Raw genomic sequence first — 18,796 nt, 5'->3', positions numbered from 1 at the left:
CAATTAAATGTTTAAATAAACCTGTTTGGAGAACATGGAATTTTTTGTAATGGAAATGAAAGACTGCACTCATATTTTTGTTCTTGAACATGCCAGAGTAAAGACAGTACACCTAATTTACAAAACGCAAATTCACCTCATGTTTATTAAATTACAAAATTACACACAGTATACAATTATGTTTAAAGGTAACAAACACAGAACTGTGTAATTGTAATTATATATATATAAAATATTATATATATATATATATATATATATATATATATATATATATATATATATATATATATATATATATACATACATACATACACACATACATACACACACACAGCTTTTTTCTTTACAGCTGGTTTATCAAGTAATATGATGTGCGTCGCAAGGGATTCATAAATATACTCTTCCATCAGTCAGTTAAACATGGACACATTAGCATTTGTTTTAAGTGTGAATTGTTTTTTAAGCACTTTGTAACAGTGATTATTTTTCTTTGCACTTCCAGGAACATTTATGCACTGAGCGTGCCAGATCATAAAATAAATAGATGCATTTCCCAGTACAAAATTTAGTTAGAAGGGGTGGGGGGGGGGCAGAGATACATTTTAGAAATACATTTTAAAAAAATGACAATATTTGGTCCTGTAGTCAACCTGACTTTTTTTTCTCTGCTGATGCGAGATGTGAGGCACACAGGTGGAGGCAAAAGAGGTCAGGTGCAGCTCAGAAGTTAGTCAAATAAATAGTTCCATTTGACCATTTTACATCCTAGAGGTTCATCATTTCATCTCATTTTATCATTATGCCAGTGACAAAGCAAAACTCGAACCTTAAGAATAAATTAGCAAATATATTAATTACCAAGTAATAGTTGTTACATGAGCTGGTGTTTTTGGTATGTTCTTCTGCTGCATATTTATTTTATTCACATCATTTTTATCAAACGCAAAGTGCAATGTGGGCTCATGTCTTGGCAGAAGTTGCAGAGATATAAACAACATCAGCAGGGCATTTTAAAGTGGAAGGCACTGAAAGTGAAGATACTGGCCATGCAGCAGGAATCTCATTGGTGTTCTTGACCTCCACGTTGTCATCTCCTATCGCTCGATCACACCGTCCACATCCATGTCATTCAGTAAGTAAATATCTGTATGCCGTGCAAGACCCATCTGCAGGAGAGAGGAAGTAGAGATGCACATTTCATCAGTGTGGCAGATTTGGAGAATCATATTGTTAAAAATGATCCTTAAGTGATTATTCCTATTGTCAACAATCAATTTTGGATCGTAAATCCCACATACAGCACAAACACAGAGAACGAGAAGTAGGGAAATAACTGTACTTATTTGGGCCCATTTGTGCATCTGTGAGACTACAGAATGAAAGTGGTGATTTATGAAAAACAAATGTGACAGGGAGGTTAATCACATGAATTTGTTGATTTGAATTAGTGATACATTGAGGGTGCTCACCTTTCCTCATTTAACCCTGGAAAGTCCTGAAAGAGAGCCATTACCACACATGCTACACTGTCTCGCATCGCATTTTAATCAGCTATTGTGGTGCTATTACAACTAATCAGATTATTTCATAGCACTCTTTAGAATTGAGACATAAGACACCATGTAAGCAGTCTTTGGCGTTTATTTTAAACAAATGATGGGTCTCTGTCAGAAGAGGACACAAATGAAACAAATGTAGACAATACTGCATTCATGGTTTCTCGGCAACAGACCAAATGTGTATGAGCACAAAAGTCTTTTTTTTTTTGCAAAAAAAAAAAAAAGAATTACAATTGCGTGCTCATTAGCGCAGATTACACTTTATGAATGAGGCGGACTTTTAATTTTTAATATGTTAGATTAAAATGTGAATACAACACTTATCATAATATCAAAAAGACAATAAAGTAAAAATCAAGAAAAAAATGACTTCTACCACAGATGCACAAATAAAGATATCAGGCGCCATTTTGTGGCAGTAAACTTGGTCGTATGAAATGTGTGCTTCAAATACTTGGACGAGTTCACATTACCTAATTCCGTTCCCATATGATCCCTTTCGCTAACAAGTCAGAAATTACACAAGGATAGTTATCTCACAGGTCCTTCTAAAAAGACAGTCAAACTTTTTAACAGCGTTTTCAGGAACCATCATCAGCACAGAGCCCGACATGATGTAGCAGGACACACAAAAAAAGGATCAGTGCAACCATTACTGGCACTGATTAATACTTGGACTCAAAATTGTAATAAAATGGAATTGCCTTAGCATAATTGTGCAAAATTTCCCCATTCAGTGTTTTGGACATGTTACAGCCTCACAATATCACAACACGACTCGGCTGGATATTATTTGGTATCTTAACTTTTAAGATTATTACTATTTGAAACAAACATATGATGGGTGAAGAAATCCAGTGCTTCAACTGTTGATAATGGAGTATTCTGATGTAGACTAGGTTGTCTCAAAAAATGATTATTATTATTTTTTTTTAAATGTAATTGATTTAAATCATTCACCACTTTTAAGGTACAACGATGCTAATACAACCGCAACGGTCGGCGGTGTGAACATTTTGAAGCGACTTTGTTGGTTTAAGTTTGTTGAAATTTAAATGCGGCTTCCACAGTTTGACGTCTTTGCATGACTACTGCAACATTTTCATAATTGATGTATAAATGCTGACTCCAACCTTTGTCGCTCATAGGTAAAAAGAAATAAAAATGTAGTATTTAAATGTACTTTACCATGTGGAAGCAAACAGAGCAATCTGTAAAGTTAGTGTCTCGGAACAGATTGTGTTCAACCCTTTCCCTTTGGGGGGGACAAATCATATTTATACAAAAGTGGATTCACTTTTGATAACCGGCTCACCACAAAAATAACATGAACGACTGACAGAAAAAAGACTTTGCCATAAACTCCAACAGTCCCGGTTGAGAACAGAGCTCAGAGTCTTCAGAAGAAAGAGGAACGTTGCTGGTTACTGTACAGTTCATCTCTAGGAGTCGCACTCAGACTGTTCCTCTATGAACACAGCAGGTTGATTGCTTACCCTGCTGCCAAAGTCCAGACAGGAGACCCCCAGGGCGACCAAACAGTGCCACACCTGCACACAAGACGGGAAAGCCCAGCCAGTCAAATAACATCTTTGAGTGTAATGTGGAAGAGATTCTTTTTTTTTTTGCTTACTCATTCCTGCAAAATGTGAGCACAATGCTTAAGCCACACCCACTGCAAGTTGACTAATGCAGCGGTATGCCAACTCACCAGGTAGCCTACAAAGCACAGATAAGCGACGGAGAGTAGAGCGGCCAGGACGTAGAGCCAAATGCTGTGCAGAGTTGCCACATAGACCACCACAAAGTACATGTTGATGGCACAAACCAACAAGATGACAAAGCCACCACCGATCTTCCAAAACCTGAAAGAAACAAGAACATACTCTCATTGCCGATGCTAGACATGGACAATCTACAATAACCTATGCCATTATAATTAGTGCTACCATTTTTTTTTTCTGTTCCTTAGAAAGTTCTTTGCCATCAACATGTCATTAAATTTCCAGTAACAAGTATGAGAGAGTATGACAGTGATAACACTATCTCGTAGCACTAAGTCACATGACAAGCAGGAGAGACAATTGCACAACTTGGACACTTCTAATCAGAGGTGTACGCACTTTTGTTGCCGCCAAACATTAATACTTGCATGTTGAGTAACTTGAACGGACTAGTTCATTTTATAACTGTCATGCTTACAAGCCATTGGCAAAGTCGTGCATGATGGATGTCAGGCTGGTGAAGGTCAAAATTGGGATCAAGGCGAAAGGAAGCTGAAGGACAAGAAGTAGAATTGAGTTGTACACATCCTGTAACAAAACTAGCTTATGCAAGTATAACAGGTTTTGCAAGTATTCAAAAATGAGTCAGACCTGCATGCTTTGTAAGACATTAAGGAAGTCGTTCATCCCAGTCAGATGCTGGACATCCTGAAAGATGGCAACCAGCAGCGTCGGCGTGATGGCGATGGAACGCGTCAGTAGCACTCGTGCGAAGCGAGACCACCGAAGGTTTAGGAAACCCTTACCAAAGAGAGGGACGAAAAAAAAAAAAACATAAGCACATTGCTCTTGTCTTTTCTTTGATTGTCAACAATCACGAAAACGTACCTCCATAACAAACTGTCCAGAGTAGGTGCCTGTCATGGTGGAGCTCTGCCCTGCTGCAAGGATGCCGATGGCCCAGATGTACAACGCGGCGGGACCGAAGAAACAGCCCAGAACCACTCCCTGAATAAGTGGCATAAAATGACACGTGGGAAAAAGTATTTTTCACAATGCATACTAATTACATGATATACACCTAATTGTTCTGTATACGTTGACCTTTTTAAACATTTGAACTTTTCAAACATTTTACAGGAAGTATTGACAAGCAGACGTACCCCCTTATAGATATCAACCTCCAGTGTTTCGTTGTTGTTAGGGAAGAGACCTTGGTGAGGGATGTTGGTTGCATTGCACTCTTGGTTCTGCGAGCAGAAAATAAAGACTTCAATTAAAATGAAATGAAATGAAATGACTTGATATGCCTACAGTCCAGTATACCCACCACTTGCCAGTTGGTCTTATTGTAGAAAGCCTGGGCAAAAACGGCGACGACAAAGACGTTGATGAGAAACGAAACAAAGAGTGCAATGGTTGACTCGATGAAGTAATACTTGTTGGCTTCCTTTACTTCCTTCTTATTTCGACGGTCAATATCACGAGACTGGTGCATAGGGAAATGAATGAGAGTTCATAATATTTGTTTAGTACGCACTTTCATACACACACACAAGGACATGATTCAAAGCCAACTTAAAAAGCAGTGGTGGCTGCAGAGTTGGCAATAATGTAACATATTTAGTACAAAACAATTCTCACTTTGACCAAAGCCGAGTGAAGGTAAATGTTGTGCGGCATGATGACAGCGCCAACAATGCCAACAGCCTGCTCCAGTTGCGTGGGCCCACATCCTTCACAGTACGGCACAAACATGCCTTTCAGCACCTCCCCTTGGTCTGGTTTCACAAGCACATACTACAAAGAGAAAGGCAAAGAGTCAAGAATGTTGTTGATGGAATCTTTTGAATGGTACGTGGGGTGTTACCTCGTAACCAAAACTGATAGCCATTACGGTGATAAGAAAGCCGAAGAAAGCTTCAAGTTTTCTCAGGCCTACAAAAAAGGGATCAGACGTTGTCAATCAATACTGAGGACAAACTACTGATTTAAAAATCATTACGTACCGTATTTGTCCAAAAAAAGGAACACAAATGTATCTGTGATGGTAATAAGTACTCCAGCCCATAAAGGTATCCTAGGGGAAAAAAAAGAAGGTGACTTTGACTTACTGTGACAAAATATTTCACTTTCACATTGTAATAAGTAAAGATTGGATGGATGAAATACCTACTTGCCCACAGAGAGAAGATTGAGAGCTATTGCACAGCCAATTACTTCTTGCATGTCGGAACCAATAATCGCCAACTCCACCATGATCCACAATATAATTCGTGGGACCTGCAGGAATAAGGACTCAGTTTTACTGTATTATAGAAACAAAAAAAACATATGCATTTTCACATTGCCATTATTCTAAACTTAAAAAGGGAGAGTGAATGCTCACGGTGGAATACTGCCGGTTGCAAACTTCGGCCAAGTGCATTCCCGTGACCACGCCGAGACGTGCCGCCAACCTCTGCAACAACAGCCCGATGATGGTGGCTGACAAAAGCACCCATAGAAGCTGAGGAGGACAGACAAGATGAATCCCAAAGTAAAATCACGTTCCAAGCCATTCAAGATGAAGAATATTCACCTTAAATCCAGCTTCTGCTCCAGACTGCAGGTCAGACTCAATGTTGCCTGGATCTAAGTAGGCGATGCTCATCAAGAACCCGGGTCCAGTGAAAGCCCAGAGTTTCCTAAAACTAAACACCTGAAAAACAAAATAAATGAAGGAGGTGACTATGCTGCTTTAATTTGTCTGCAAAGTAAAAGCGCAATTAAGCACGATGATTCTGTTTTGGGAGTACCTGATTGACATTTTCAGGAATGGCCACCTTCTCTTCAAAGTACGTGGAGAAAGGCTCATCTAAGTCTGCAGGGGAGGCTGGAGGTGAGATGGCGCTGTAGTGGTTGGTCTGAGTGCCCCCGTCGTCAGGGGAATCCTCTTAAAAAAAAAAAAAAAAAAAAAAAAAAGTTCAAAGTGGACTTAACTGACCACTGATACGAAATTACCTGACTCAGCCATTAAATGTCAAAACATTCTGACATTAAACAAAAAAAAAATAAAAAATCCTTGGGAAGACAGCACATTGGAGAAACTTGTATCAACATTCTACTATGTGTGCACAAATAAAGCAAACTGAACTTTAGCCTGAACATTACTCACATGGCAATAAAGTTCACTTGAACTATAAAAATTGCACCTGAAAAAAAAATCCACGAGGACTGGCAAATCTTACTGTACAACTACTTGTATTAACATGTAAAGCAGTTTTGAAAATATTTTTAAGTCCAGAACACCGACAAGAATAAAGATTTGCCATTCTAACGTCATGATGTGTGTGTTTGAGAGATGTGCGGGTTGCTCATGTTTCTGTTGTTGTAGTCGGTTACCTTGGAGGAGGTCTCCATCCTGCTGGGCCTTCATCAGGGCAGGCCGATAGCTCCCTGAGAACTTGAGGGATGACTTTCAGCCTCCTAACAAAAATTACACAAAACAATCAGAATATTTCACTGAAGGCTTTTATTCTTGTCTTGCTAACATTTTCTGGAAATATGTTCAAATCCTGATTAAGTAGTGGCACAAATTCATGTATTGTTTGTGGTAAAATACAACATAACATGTTTTTGGAGTGTGTTGAAGAGTAAGGGATACAATATATTCTTAAATTGTTTATAATGTGATTAAATTCATTAGAGAACAATGTACAATGTAACATATTTTCGGAGAAAAGGTGAACTAATAAGTCAAATCTTTCCCTTCCACTTGAAATGAAACCTTACACCTACATTTTTTTTTTAAACTCCACTGTCCACAAACTTTTCTTTTTTTAAACTCTCCTGTACACAACATTTTCTTTCAAGTCAACAATCCAAGGATGCAATGCCATTCCAGGCAAAGGGCAGAACCTTGAAACACTTGAGTTTGCAACAACACGGACTAGGCAGTCACATGACTGCAGGATCATGAGGGAAATGCCACAAAGTCACTTCTCCACCCAGTCAAGGGTTCACTTCTACTGCAATTAATATTGTCAGTTTACATTGCTTGGATTTGCAGGACTAATTTAATTAATTATGAAAATAACCAACCAACCGACTGGTCATGTGGTGCAGTCTAATGGAGTAGTTTGTCATTCTATATGAGACCAGCAGACCACACAGGTTTACATATGATCCGAGTAAAATTCTCACAATAGATGGATCATAACATCCTTTCGTATAAAACAGAGGCAAATACATGAGCATGTGAAATCAAGGAATGTGTCGGAACTTCTAGAAGTGTTTCATATTTTCTAGTCTACACTACAGCGACATATTCAAAAGGGTCACAGTATGTCACAGACTAAATTCCAGTCTGGAACATAATGTTTTATGTGTCAGCACTAATGCCTTCCATTTCTTATGTGAACGGCATTCTTCGAGACTTTGTGTAAACCATGGTCATGTCTTGATAATCTGTGACTTAAAGTAAGGTCATAAAATTTAATGGTGAATAAATTGGTGTTTTTTTTTTTTTGGTCAAATGCATCAAATATAACAAGAAGGTGTAAGGGTGAAAGTATTGCCTGTACAATTAATAAAGTTTTTATGGTGGTGACAGTTTGGACCCTGAAAGTCCCAAACTTGTGATGGCAAAATAGTTTTGAAATTTACTGCTCGATCGGTCACGGAACAAACATTGCGGACTTGGAAGTACCATTGTATGATGTGTGTTAGGATAATATCAATTTACAGCAAGTGTTAAAAAAAAAAAAAAAAAAGTTTCAATATCTGACGGGGAAATGACATAATCAAGATAAGCGACTTTATCAGCATTTGGCAGCTTTTACAATCACAAGTGCACATCTGTGACAACTCCCAAACGAACAAGTAACGTCTATGGTATAAAAATAAAAGTCTGAGGTGATGAAGTGCATTTCTAGCTAGATTCAATAAGGAAATCCACGCGTTAACCTAACCTTAACCAATCAACAATTGGGGGGAATGCTGTGCGCTCATTCAACTCTTAACTACGACTGTGACTACAAATTATTCAGATTACAGTCTGTATAACTAAAAAAAATAAAGACTGATCAGTGACAATAAGACAGTGGCTATTATGATGGGAATTAATTTAGCTCTGAACAAGAGTAGCTCTACTTTTAGATTTCGAAACTTTTAATCTCTTGTTCTGATACCGTGGGAGGAATGAACACAACCTTCTCACATTGACTACAAATTTTAAACCAAAATTCTACCAACTGTAATAAATCAATTCAATTACAAATAAAACCACAGTCGACTGACACACAAGATCACACATGCTACGTGCTAGCTTCCTGGATTGCATTGCTTACGTGACCTCTATTAAAGTTATTTAAACAACCTTACCTGATGTTCGCGTAGGGAACAGTCACTAATAATATTATGGTTCGACAATGGCCTCCGATATCCAACATGCACCATGGGGATTATCTATTAAGAATCGGCGTTTTCAGCTTGAACTCGGGCACATTTGTGTGCTCACTGTCAGTTCTGCCATGTCAACTTTAGGTTCAAGAATTCTTGCGCATGAGCATAAGACGAACACAGCTCTGATTGGTCAATGTGGGAAAGAATTTTACCCCTTTATTTTGTCTGTGAGGTAAAGGTATGTCTTGAGCTTGGAGTAAATCCCAGCATGATTAGTAGTAGGAGCTGTTGCCATTCCACGTGAACGCGTATGGCGTAAAGTATGACGTTCAGAAAGGAGTCTAGAATAATATAAAATATGAATATTATATTAAACAGCTGCGATAGGCTCCAGCAGGCCCGGGACCCTCGTGATGATAAGCAGTTTGGATATGGATGGATGGATGGATGGATGGATGGATGGATGGATGGATGGATGGATGGATGGATGGATGGATGGATGGATGGATGGATTGCAATGCAATGCAATGCAATGCAATGCAATGCAATGCAATACATTGCATTGTCTGCAATGTGATGTTTTACCAATCTGTTGTGGCGAGCGCCCTCTTATTTGCGGTGGCGTACTGTGGGGGCAGCGTCAAGAAGAGGGATATTAATTATAAATTATATTAATTTTAAATTAAATGATCATACTGAATACCAGTACATTATAATAGAAAATATTTGCGCAAAAACATACTTTCAAATTCTCAACACGCCATTCAGAAGACATGATGCAACTTTTGTAATATTAAGGTTCAAAGTTCAGGTTATTTTATGAGACGTAAATGCCACGCAAGTTGTTTTACTCCCAAGCTTGTCATCACGTTGTGGTGACCTCTCGCGAGAATTTAGTGTACACCGCATAAACGAACTCGCTAACGAGGCTAACAAGTAAACGATCTGCCATTGAATAACAACAAATGGCGTGAAAGAAGGAAAGAGTAAAAACATTGAGGAATGGAGTGTAGAGATATCAAGGACCAGGTACGGGAAAATAATTGGGATAATTGTAATCTCGGTTGTTTTCTAACTTTGCATTACAGCCGGTTGACTTGTCTACATTTCGACCAAAGTTTGCTAACGGACACACAGCTATGTTATTACAACCGTGACATTGAAGTCGTCCAAATTACAATTTACTTACTCATGTTTGCCTTTATTCTTTTATCTGTTCTGTAGCTGTACGTTTTCGTTTATGTTTTTATCAAGTCGTAGTAAAAATGACATTAATGCGAAGTTCATACAAGTCAATGTAATAACGCCACACTTTTTTCTTTATTTTCTAATAACCACGAGCCTTTGAAATAACTTTTATCTACCCCCAAGTACGCCTAAATTAGTTAAAAACATTTCCCATAGAGAAAGGAAAAGAAAATGTTGTCATCTCTCTCACTGATGCGCTATCAGTGTAGCACGAGTTCTGTATGTTATGTTTTTGCATTATATTTAAATCTGAATCTGTTGACATTATAATTAAGGTTTTCTCTTCTTTATAGTTTGCTACTTACTGCAAAGTTGGCTTTCTATACTTTTCTGGTGTGGAATAAGCCATAGTTTGTCTATTCTCTACTACCTTGAGATCTTGTGTTGGCAATCTAATGTTTATTTTTTTTTTTTCTTCCATGTCAAATTGTTCTTCTAGAGTCCTTTGGTCCAGGCTATTTTCAGCCGAAATACTGAAGAAGTGACATTTTTGTTAGGCCACGGAGAGGATTCTTTGGTAATAATATTTCACAGCTTTGTTTGTTTGCTGGGTAGATTTTTCTACCTTATTTGTTAGGTTAATGCTTCAGTAATATTTTCTACAGGACCATGAACAAAGCACACCCCTTCATGCTGCTGCCTACCTTGGCGACATTCACATTATGGAACTACTTATCACCGCTGGTAAGGATTGAAATATTGCCCCCTAAATTATTTTAAAAACAAATCTTCAAATCTTTTTGCTTTCTAACAGGTGCCAATGTCAACGCTAAGGACCAGGGTTTGTTGACTCCTTTACATAGAGCAGCTGCCTCCCGAAATGAAGTATGCACATTTTATTTCATTGTACAGTTTGAAGAAATGCAGTACCCAGATTGTTTTATTGGACTTTTTTCCATCTTCTGTTCAGAGAGCTGTGGAGCTGCTCCTAAAGCACAGGGCCGAGATCAACGCACGGGACAAATTCTGGCACACGCCTCTGCACATGGCTGCAGCAAACTTGGCTACAAGCTGTGCTGAATCGCTGATACCTCATGTGTGCAGCCTGGATGTTTATGACCGCTCAGGACGAACACCTTTGCATCACGCAGCACACAGTGGACATGGAGAGGTATGTTTTCCTTGAGACGTATTGATTGTTAATTGGGGGCTTGTTCTTAATTTTTGTCACTGTCGTGAATACATTTTTCCATTTCAAACTGTAAAGCAGGTTGTTGCTTACTTTCGATAGATGGTGAACTTGCTTCTCAGCAAGGGTGCCAACGCGAACGGCAAAGACAAAAAGGAAAGGCAGCCGATCCACTGGGCTGCATATCTTGGTAAGTGGTGGTGGTGTTGACCGAAAATATGGAGAGAATGTTTAATGTTATATTTAGACACATATTTTTAGAAAGACACATATTGCAACCTAAACACCAGAAGTATTTGTCTCACACACACAAAAAAAAACACTCTTAAAAGCATTTTGTTCTCAAATGGAAAAATCTTGAGACTTTCTGGAAGGAAATTTTGGAAACCTTCCCGTGACTTTTTAAACACAAAGGTTACTGTAGTCCCAGCAACTATAAATACATTCATTTCCCCCTGCTAATAACATGTGATCCCAAGTAAATAGCTCTCTTTGTGTGTGTTCACACTCTGTTGCATCCTTCACCACACTGTTTATCACTTCCCAACTCCAAAATAGATATGATAGCAGGCACCCATAGAGCTGCTTAATGATTTCAAATTTAAAAATATTTGGCTATCTCTTCTTAGACTTCAAAATAAAACCCCGCTAAACACACTGTAAACGAGACTTGGGAAATTAATAAATAATTTATTATTTAATTACTTATTAAATAAATAATAAATAAGTAATAGGAATATCCATCCATCCATTTTCCGCTTGATCAACTTAAAGATACCCCAGACTCAATTCTTGTGTACAGTATGTGTTGTAAATAATGGCGGGTGGCGCACTTTACAAAAAATATTTAATGACGTGTCTGTGTGGTAAATATTGTGGTTTTTTCCCCCTCCCCTAGGACATTTGGACATTGTGAAGATGCTGGTTTCTCACTGTGCCGATGTAACATGTAAAGACAAAGGTGGCTACACACCGCTACATGCTGCAGCAATCAGTGGACATGTAGATGTGGTCAAATATCTTTTGGAACTTGGAGCTGAGGTATAATTTTTTTTTTTCCTAAAGTATATTCTAAAATGTGTAGTAGATGAGCTTTTTTTTTCTGCCAAATCTTTTGTTAAGGTCAAGCAAAACCTTTCAGTGATGCTGGTTGGCATTGAATCCATATGTCAAAAAAAATGTTTCTTAAATAAAATAGAGCCCTAAATCCATCCTTGGATGCTTGTGGATCTTGGGTTTTGTGTGATGCTGACATCATGGATTAAAATTTTGAATTACGCAACAAAATTCAGCTTCAGACGTTGGATCATACTGTTTTTATCTCGCTTCTCTCCCTCCTTCCTTGCTTTTTAGACTGATGAACCAAACACATTTGGAAACGCCCCACTCCACATGGCCTGCCATACGGGCCAGGAGGCTGTGGCCTATGAGCTGATCAATTGTGGCGCCAACATCAACCAGGCCAACTACCATGGCGTCTCTCCCCTACACCTGGCCGCCGCTTCCTCCAGCGGGGTGCTGTGTGTTGAGCTGCTCATTAACAATGGGGCTGATGTCAATATGCAGGTTAAAAGGGGGAAAACATGTCTTAGGTTGCATCTTCACAAACCTTCTAACTCACATAAATAATTTCTTCAACAGAGTAAAGCAGGGAAGAGCCCTTTGCATATGGCTGCTATGCATGGCCGCTTCACAGGCTCCCAGATTCTTATCCAAAATGGTAAACAAATAAAAAATATTGACGTTGTCAAAGTAAAAGGGAATGCAACCTGCACGTAGTCTGACTTAGGCATGCAGTGTGGCTCGAAATATAATACCAGGTCGCTTAAAAATGTTTTTGTCTTCTACCCAGGTGGTGAAATTGACTGTGCTGACGTATACGGCAACACTCCGCTCCATGTTGCTGCCCGAAATGGTCAGGAGTTGTTGATCAGCACTCTGTTGACAAATGGTGCAGATAAATCCAGGTAAGTTGTATTTTAACATCCTGAAAGGTTTTATTACTTAGTACTCTTCTCTGGGCTATATACACAAATCCTGAAATGCCTCGCGTGCAGAGAGGGTGGTCAATGATGGTGGATATTTTTGTTAGCATTTAAAGCGCTCACAGTTGATCTTTACTTAGCATTGTGATTCAGGCAGCAAGCTGAAGGTACCGTCTAACAAACTGCTGGCGTTGGGCGTAATGTGAGTTGCCTCTTGCATTTTTGATGAGCCATTCACATTTAATTCTCTGCAGACAGGGGATCCATGGGATGCTTGCCTTACACTTGGCAGCGCTGTACGGCTTTTCGGACTGCTGTCGCAAACTGCTCACAAATGGTGAGAAATGGTCTGATGAATAGAGCAGCCTTCAATGTTTAAGTGGCATTATTTTTCAACATGTACTTTAGCACTTTTGCTTGTGTGCTGTGTAGGCCAGTATTACAACATTGTACACTCTCCGACAAGCTGCCAGACATCGTCCATTGGATTTGATATAAACTCACAGGATGAACTTGGGAGGACCTGTATGCACGCAGCTGCATTTGGAGGGTAAAACACACACATACACACACACACTCATTATAGTTGTCCGTTAAAAGTTGTCGTAAATGAACATTTGCTGCTTGTGCTTTTGGCAGAAATGTTGACTGTCTTAACATGTTGCTAAACAGTGGAGCTGAGCTTGATGTAAAGGATCATTTGGGAAGGTGAGCAAATTACAGTTTTGTGCGGCCTGGCTGCCAATATGCTTGATTGATCCTTTTCCCGTTTTGCTGCACAGATCTCCTTTGCACTACGCTGCAGCCAGCGGCAACAGCCAGTGTACAATCACACTGGTGAGAGGCGGCTCGGAGATCAACGAGCTAGACCTGATGGGTTGCAGCCCTCTTCACTATGCCGCTGCGTCACTCACGTTCTTCGGGTGAAGTCCTGAGCAATGGCATAAATACGTGCTGGCCGTTTAGGATGCAAGTTAGCCAATATCAATTGTCAACTTTTTCATTCCACAGAGGGGAGACGAGCTCTGACTGCAGAATGGAAAAGGAACAAGAAGCCTCTCTGTACGTTGCAGATTTCTAAATATTTGTGTTGATTTTAGAAGATTGTGCAGATTGGTTTGGCTGAACTCTGCTGTTTTTTGTGTGCGTGTTTAGTTGTTTAGAGTATTTACTGGACAGTGGAGGAAATCCAACTTTAAAGAATACTAAAGGTTACAGTGCTGTCCACTATGCAGCAGCTTACGGCAACAAGCAGCATTTGGAAATGGTCAGTACTTTAACCCTTTTTTTTTCCCCTTCATTGCCTTAACGTTTTTATTTCTATTTCAAGCTGCTGGTGATTTCTTTCAACTGTCTAGAAGAAGCCGAAAGTAATATCCCCGTTAGTCCGCTGCACTTAGCTGTGAGTAGTGCAAATCCATCACACTTTTCCCACTTGCGGTTTGTGGACGATTGCCGGCTGCAACACTTGTGTCGTGTTGACAGGCGTATTATGGTCACTGTGAGGCCCTTCATCTGCTGTGTGAGACCTTAGTGAGTCTGGATGTCCGAGACATCAAGGGGCAAAGCGCCCTCCACCTCGCCGCTCAAAAGGGCTTTACCTCGTGTGTGGAGGTTCTACTGGAACATCAAGCTTCCTGCATCCTAAAGGAGCATAAGCGCAAGAGGACTGCTCTCCATGCTGCAGGTTGAAGTTGACAAATGATTAGTTTTTATTGTGCTAGAATGCTTTGTTTCCTGATAGTATTTTTATGCTTATGCAGCTGCAGAAGGCCATGTGGACTGTCTGCTTTTGCTGGTGAATAGAGAACACAGTGCTGACATAATTGACAGCCAAGACACACAAGGACAGTAAGTTATTTTTATGAGTTCATAAAAATGGGAAAAAATCCGCCACATGTAAAAACTAAATTCATCTACGTTTTTTTTATAATTGATTTGCAGGACTGCACTCATGTTGGCAGCGTTGGGTTGCCACACAGATTGTGTCCACATCCTTTTAGAGAAAGGAGCCAATCCGGATGTCGGCGACAAAAAAGGCTTCACTGCATTACACCGAGCTGTGCGTTCGTATGAGATTGTGTGTGCTTCTTGTCTCAAGGACAACATTTCAATGTTTCTGTCCATGCCCTGCAGGCCATGCTGGGTAGCAGTGACTGTACCTCAGCTTTATTAGAACATGGCGCCTCTGCTCTGTGTCGAGACTCTCAGGGAAGGACGGCGCTGCATCTCGCTGCGTCCTGCGGCCACGCACAGCTACTGCACACTTTACTACAAACTGCAGTGAAAGCAGATCCTCTGGACTCCATGTTGGATTACAGAGGCTACACGCCCACGCACTGGGCTGCCTACCATGGTAAGGCATCGGGATGTTCATGTAATAACATTCACAGTGAATTAGAGAACGACAGAAAACAGTCTTGGGCTGTCCCAACAAAGAAAAAAAGTCTTTCCTACTATTTGTTATCACTAATGTTTTTTCCCCGTATAGGATCACAAGGAAGCATAACTAAAAAAGAAAAAAATGAAGTGCAAGTCAAACAAATTCCTCTGAAAATAGAACATATGGTAGTTTCCGTGAACTGCATTTTTCCTGATGTTTGCTTTGAAATAATGTGTCCATTTGTGTTCTGTGTAGGTCATGAAGGATGTTTACGCATTTTACTTGAAAACAAGCTTTTTGGCAACCAGGAAGGAAATTCCTTCAACCCATTGCACTGTGCTTTGTGAGTCCACAACATTTATCCTCTAGAAATAGTTTAGAAGAATTGCGCGGTCTGTAGTTTATTTTTTTCCCTTTGCAGAATTAAAGGGCATGATGTTGCTGCTGTACTTCTTGTGAAGGCAGTTGGTCCTCAAATCGTTAAAATTTGCGATGCCAAAGGAAGGTGGGTTCCACGTTTCGCCGTGAAAGTCTATCTTGAAACATGCAGCTAGTTAATTTAATAAAACAAATCTTTCAGTTAATTTGGATATTAAAAAAAGGAATTTTGCTTGATTTTCTTGTGTGATTGCAGAACTCCGCTGCATGCAGCGGCCTACTCTGGAAATGTTACAGGGCTCCAACTGCTCCTAGCCCAGGGGGCAGAGCTCGATGCCGTGGACCACAGCGGATGCTCCGCTCTGATGATTGCCGCTGATTGTGGGCATAGCATGGCTGTTGGTATGTATCCTCTACACAGTGTAAACGTTTCTCCTCTCTTACTTAGAAAGTCACAGCAGGAGTCCTTCGATCACCAAGGTCCAATTCATCACGCTGTTTCCAAGTTCAGACCCCTCCCCCCTTTGCATGCAAACAGGTCACTGCACAAGAGACCCCTGAGTCAAGATGGACATTTTTTTTGTTATTCATTTCAGAATTCTTGCTGCAAAAGGCCAAGCCAGACCTGACCCTGGTGGATGTCAATAATAACACAGCCCTTCACTTAGCGTGCACTAAGGTCAAGCACACAAACACAAGCGCACGATAACGTTTGCATGCATATCACATTAAGAGATATGCGTCATCTTGAGTGTGCTGCATGTGACTTTTCAATGTAATTTATTCCGCAGGGTCACGAGATGTGCGCCCTGTTGCTTCTAAGAGAAATCAGTGATCACTGCCTCATAAATGCACCAAATAGCGCACTCCAAATGTGAGTTGGCTTCTTGTGTTGGCTGCTGTTCAGCACCACTTATGATGCCGATGCATTTTTTATGAACCGTTTACCTCTGGAGTTCTTGGTAATGAAATTTGTTTCCTCATCCAGGCCCCTTCACATCGCGGCAAGGAAGGGTCTGGCGACTGTTGTGCAGGTCTTACTCAGCAGAGGAGCAGCAGTCATGGCTGTGGATGACGAAGGTGAGCAATGCCACCAACCATAAGTCACAATATTCACAACATGTCACTGATGCAATTAGGATTTTGCCATGACTGCATAATTGCCTCTGCATTATATTAAGTTCATGGCTAGTTTTGAACTATAGCATCGGATTGCAATTGTACGTCATATAAGAAGTATTAAAAGTATATCAGATGCGAAGAGTACTGCACTACTTTCCTCGTATGTAGCCTAAGTGATTAATGCCCCACCATTGCTTTCATACCAACCCACCACTTATTACAGCCGTGGTTTGTTACCATTTGCAGGCCACACCCCAGCCTTGGCCTGTGCCCCCAACAAGAAAGTGGCCGATTGCCTGGCCCTGATTCTTTCTACCATGAAGCCTTTACCCCTACGAGAGTCCAACACCAGCACGGCTTCCTGCTTCAACCCCACCCTGAATAACTGTGGTATCGCCGCCACTTGCGGGTCCAACGGAAGCTTGTGTCACTCCTACGTCAAGGGCCGTTCAAGCTCCATCGGCCTGCACCAGTGTCTCACTGAGTGAGCGTTCTTAACGATCGCTTCCTCTGACGTATCGTGGTATCCTGTCTATACATCATCAACATTTACTAACAGTGTCTCTAAAGTCTTACACAAACTAATATTAAACCTCATCACATACTGTATGTTTAAGTTAAATCGCAAAATTGAAGTAGAAGACAGCACACAATCCGTCCTCTTGAACCATGGTTGCTGATGTTCTTTTTTTGTAGCTCTTCACATAGGCTGAAACCTTTCTTTGTCCTCTGCTGCTATCAACCAAAAAGCTTGATTGTGTTTACATGTGAAGTGTGTGCGTGTGTCTCTGCTTGCGCATTATCTGAATTAGTTTTTAATTATGTATTAATATCTATCTTGAAATGGTAAACTGGTATCCTTTTATGCAATTAAGGTGTAGCAGACACTACATAGACTGAAGATTCTTGTCTTATCAGGATCCGCATAGCTATATTTCCGCATGTGTATTATTATTTTTTCATCAAATGAAGGAATAACCTAATACATGTAAGCTGTGGTGCAATTTCAAGCACATTTTAGGCAGGGCATAGTAGTATTACTGGATGTCATAGTAAAGTATTATAGTAAATAAGTAAGAGAATAGAACAATGAGGTCACTGAGTAAATATGATTTATGCACAAGGACCTTTCAAACCATTTTACTCTGTGACATTTGCAACAGCAAATGTCGCAAATATTTTTATTTTATTTTTTATTGTGTAAACAATGTATTTCTGTGACCTGAACATACCGGTATTATTGAAAGAAATGTAATTTCTCACATCACTCGCAGAGGCTGGAAAATTTCAAAGCTAAATTTCATTGTCTCCAACACTGTAAACTAAAGATTTACTGACATTCAGTAAAAGTTAAAAAACAAATATTGCATAAAACTATGCACGTTACATTTACATAAGCAAGAAAATGTTACGTAAGTTATATTCAACTTTAATTGGGTTGTTGATGATTGTTTACTTTTACTCATCATGTGATCTTTTATTTTTTTAATTCAATACCTTGTGGGTTATATGCGCTCCAACGTAGATGTTTACATTTCACAGTATCCTGCAGATATTAATTGTGATGTTAGAAATCCCTTTGTTTTAAGATGATTAAAACCTATGCAGTTTGAGAAATCCCCTTGTTTTATCTTAATTTAATGTAAGACTAAGAATAACATACGCATGATTGCTATTCATGTGAACTGTCTTCCATACATTTGACTTTTCTGGGTGTCAACTCAAATAATGTGCATATAACTAAGAAAATAAAAAGTCTACGTTACATTGACTAATTTCTATTTGTATTGTCACGTATTAATTTTCAAGTTTTTTTTATTTTTCATTCTCAACAGGCATTTATTCAAACCACCCCAATGCTTAATCTATTATGTCCTCTC

The 18,796-nt window shown here is 39.7% G+C and overlaps 2 protein-coding genes across 2 annotated transcripts; one reads left to right on the top strand and one right to left on the bottom strand.

Annotated features, from left to right (window-relative positions):
* Positions 1-116: 116 nt before the first annotated feature.
* On the bottom strand, positions 117-8,825 carry LOC125976775 (natural resistance-associated macrophage protein 2). The gene is made up of 17 exons (XM_049732652.2): positions 8,651-8,825; positions 6,671-6,754; positions 6,085-6,221; positions 5,868-5,987; positions 5,676-5,795; positions 5,463-5,569; positions 5,296-5,366; positions 5,157-5,224; positions 4,931-5,086; positions 4,617-4,775; positions 4,450-4,536; positions 4,175-4,294; positions 3,938-4,087; positions 3,765-3,838; positions 3,274-3,427; positions 3,059-3,112; positions 117-1,169 (listed from the first exon to the last, which is right to left on the bottom strand). Exons 2-17 carry the CDS (start codon positions 6,702-6,704, stop codon positions 1,098-1,100), a joined length of 1,683 nt encoding a protein of 560 aa, XP_049588609.1. The 5' UTR covers positions 6,705-6,754; positions 8,651-8,825; the 3' UTR covers positions 117-1,097.
* A 709-nt stretch (positions 8,826-9,534) lies between these two features.
* On the top strand, positions 9,535-18,691 carry ankrd52b (ankyrin repeat domain 52b). The gene is made up of 28 exons (XM_049732650.2): positions 9,535-9,700; positions 10,359-10,436; positions 10,525-10,603; positions 10,674-10,744; positions 10,830-11,030; positions 11,151-11,238; positions 11,947-12,089; positions 12,402-12,614; positions 12,690-12,768; positions 12,901-13,015; positions 13,288-13,370; positions 13,466-13,583; positions 13,673-13,741; positions 13,816-13,956; positions 14,045-14,095; positions 14,189-14,300; positions 14,364-14,435; positions 14,519-14,720; positions 14,797-14,884; positions 14,978-15,095; positions 15,170-15,389; positions 15,672-15,759; positions 15,838-15,921; positions 16,051-16,196; positions 16,391-16,473; positions 16,586-16,668; positions 16,783-16,874; positions 17,163-18,691. The coding sequence occupies exons 1-28, from the start codon at positions 9,674-9,676 to the stop codon at positions 17,402-17,404; spliced, it is 3,186 nt and encodes a 1,061-aa protein (XP_049588607.1). The 5' UTR covers positions 9,535-9,673; the 3' UTR covers positions 17,405-18,691.
* Positions 18,692-18,796: the final 105 nt, after the last annotated feature.

This window comes from Syngnathus scovelli, chromosome 11 (assembly GCF_024217435.2).
Source record: "Syngnathus scovelli strain Florida chromosome 11, RoL_Ssco_1.2, whole genome shotgun sequence".
NCBI classification, from domain to species: Eukaryota; Metazoa; Chordata; class Actinopteri; order Syngnathiformes; family Syngnathidae; genus Syngnathus; species Syngnathus scovelli.
The sequence above is the reverse complement of the archived record's forward strand: the minus strand, read 5'-3'. Positions and strand labels throughout refer to the sequence as shown.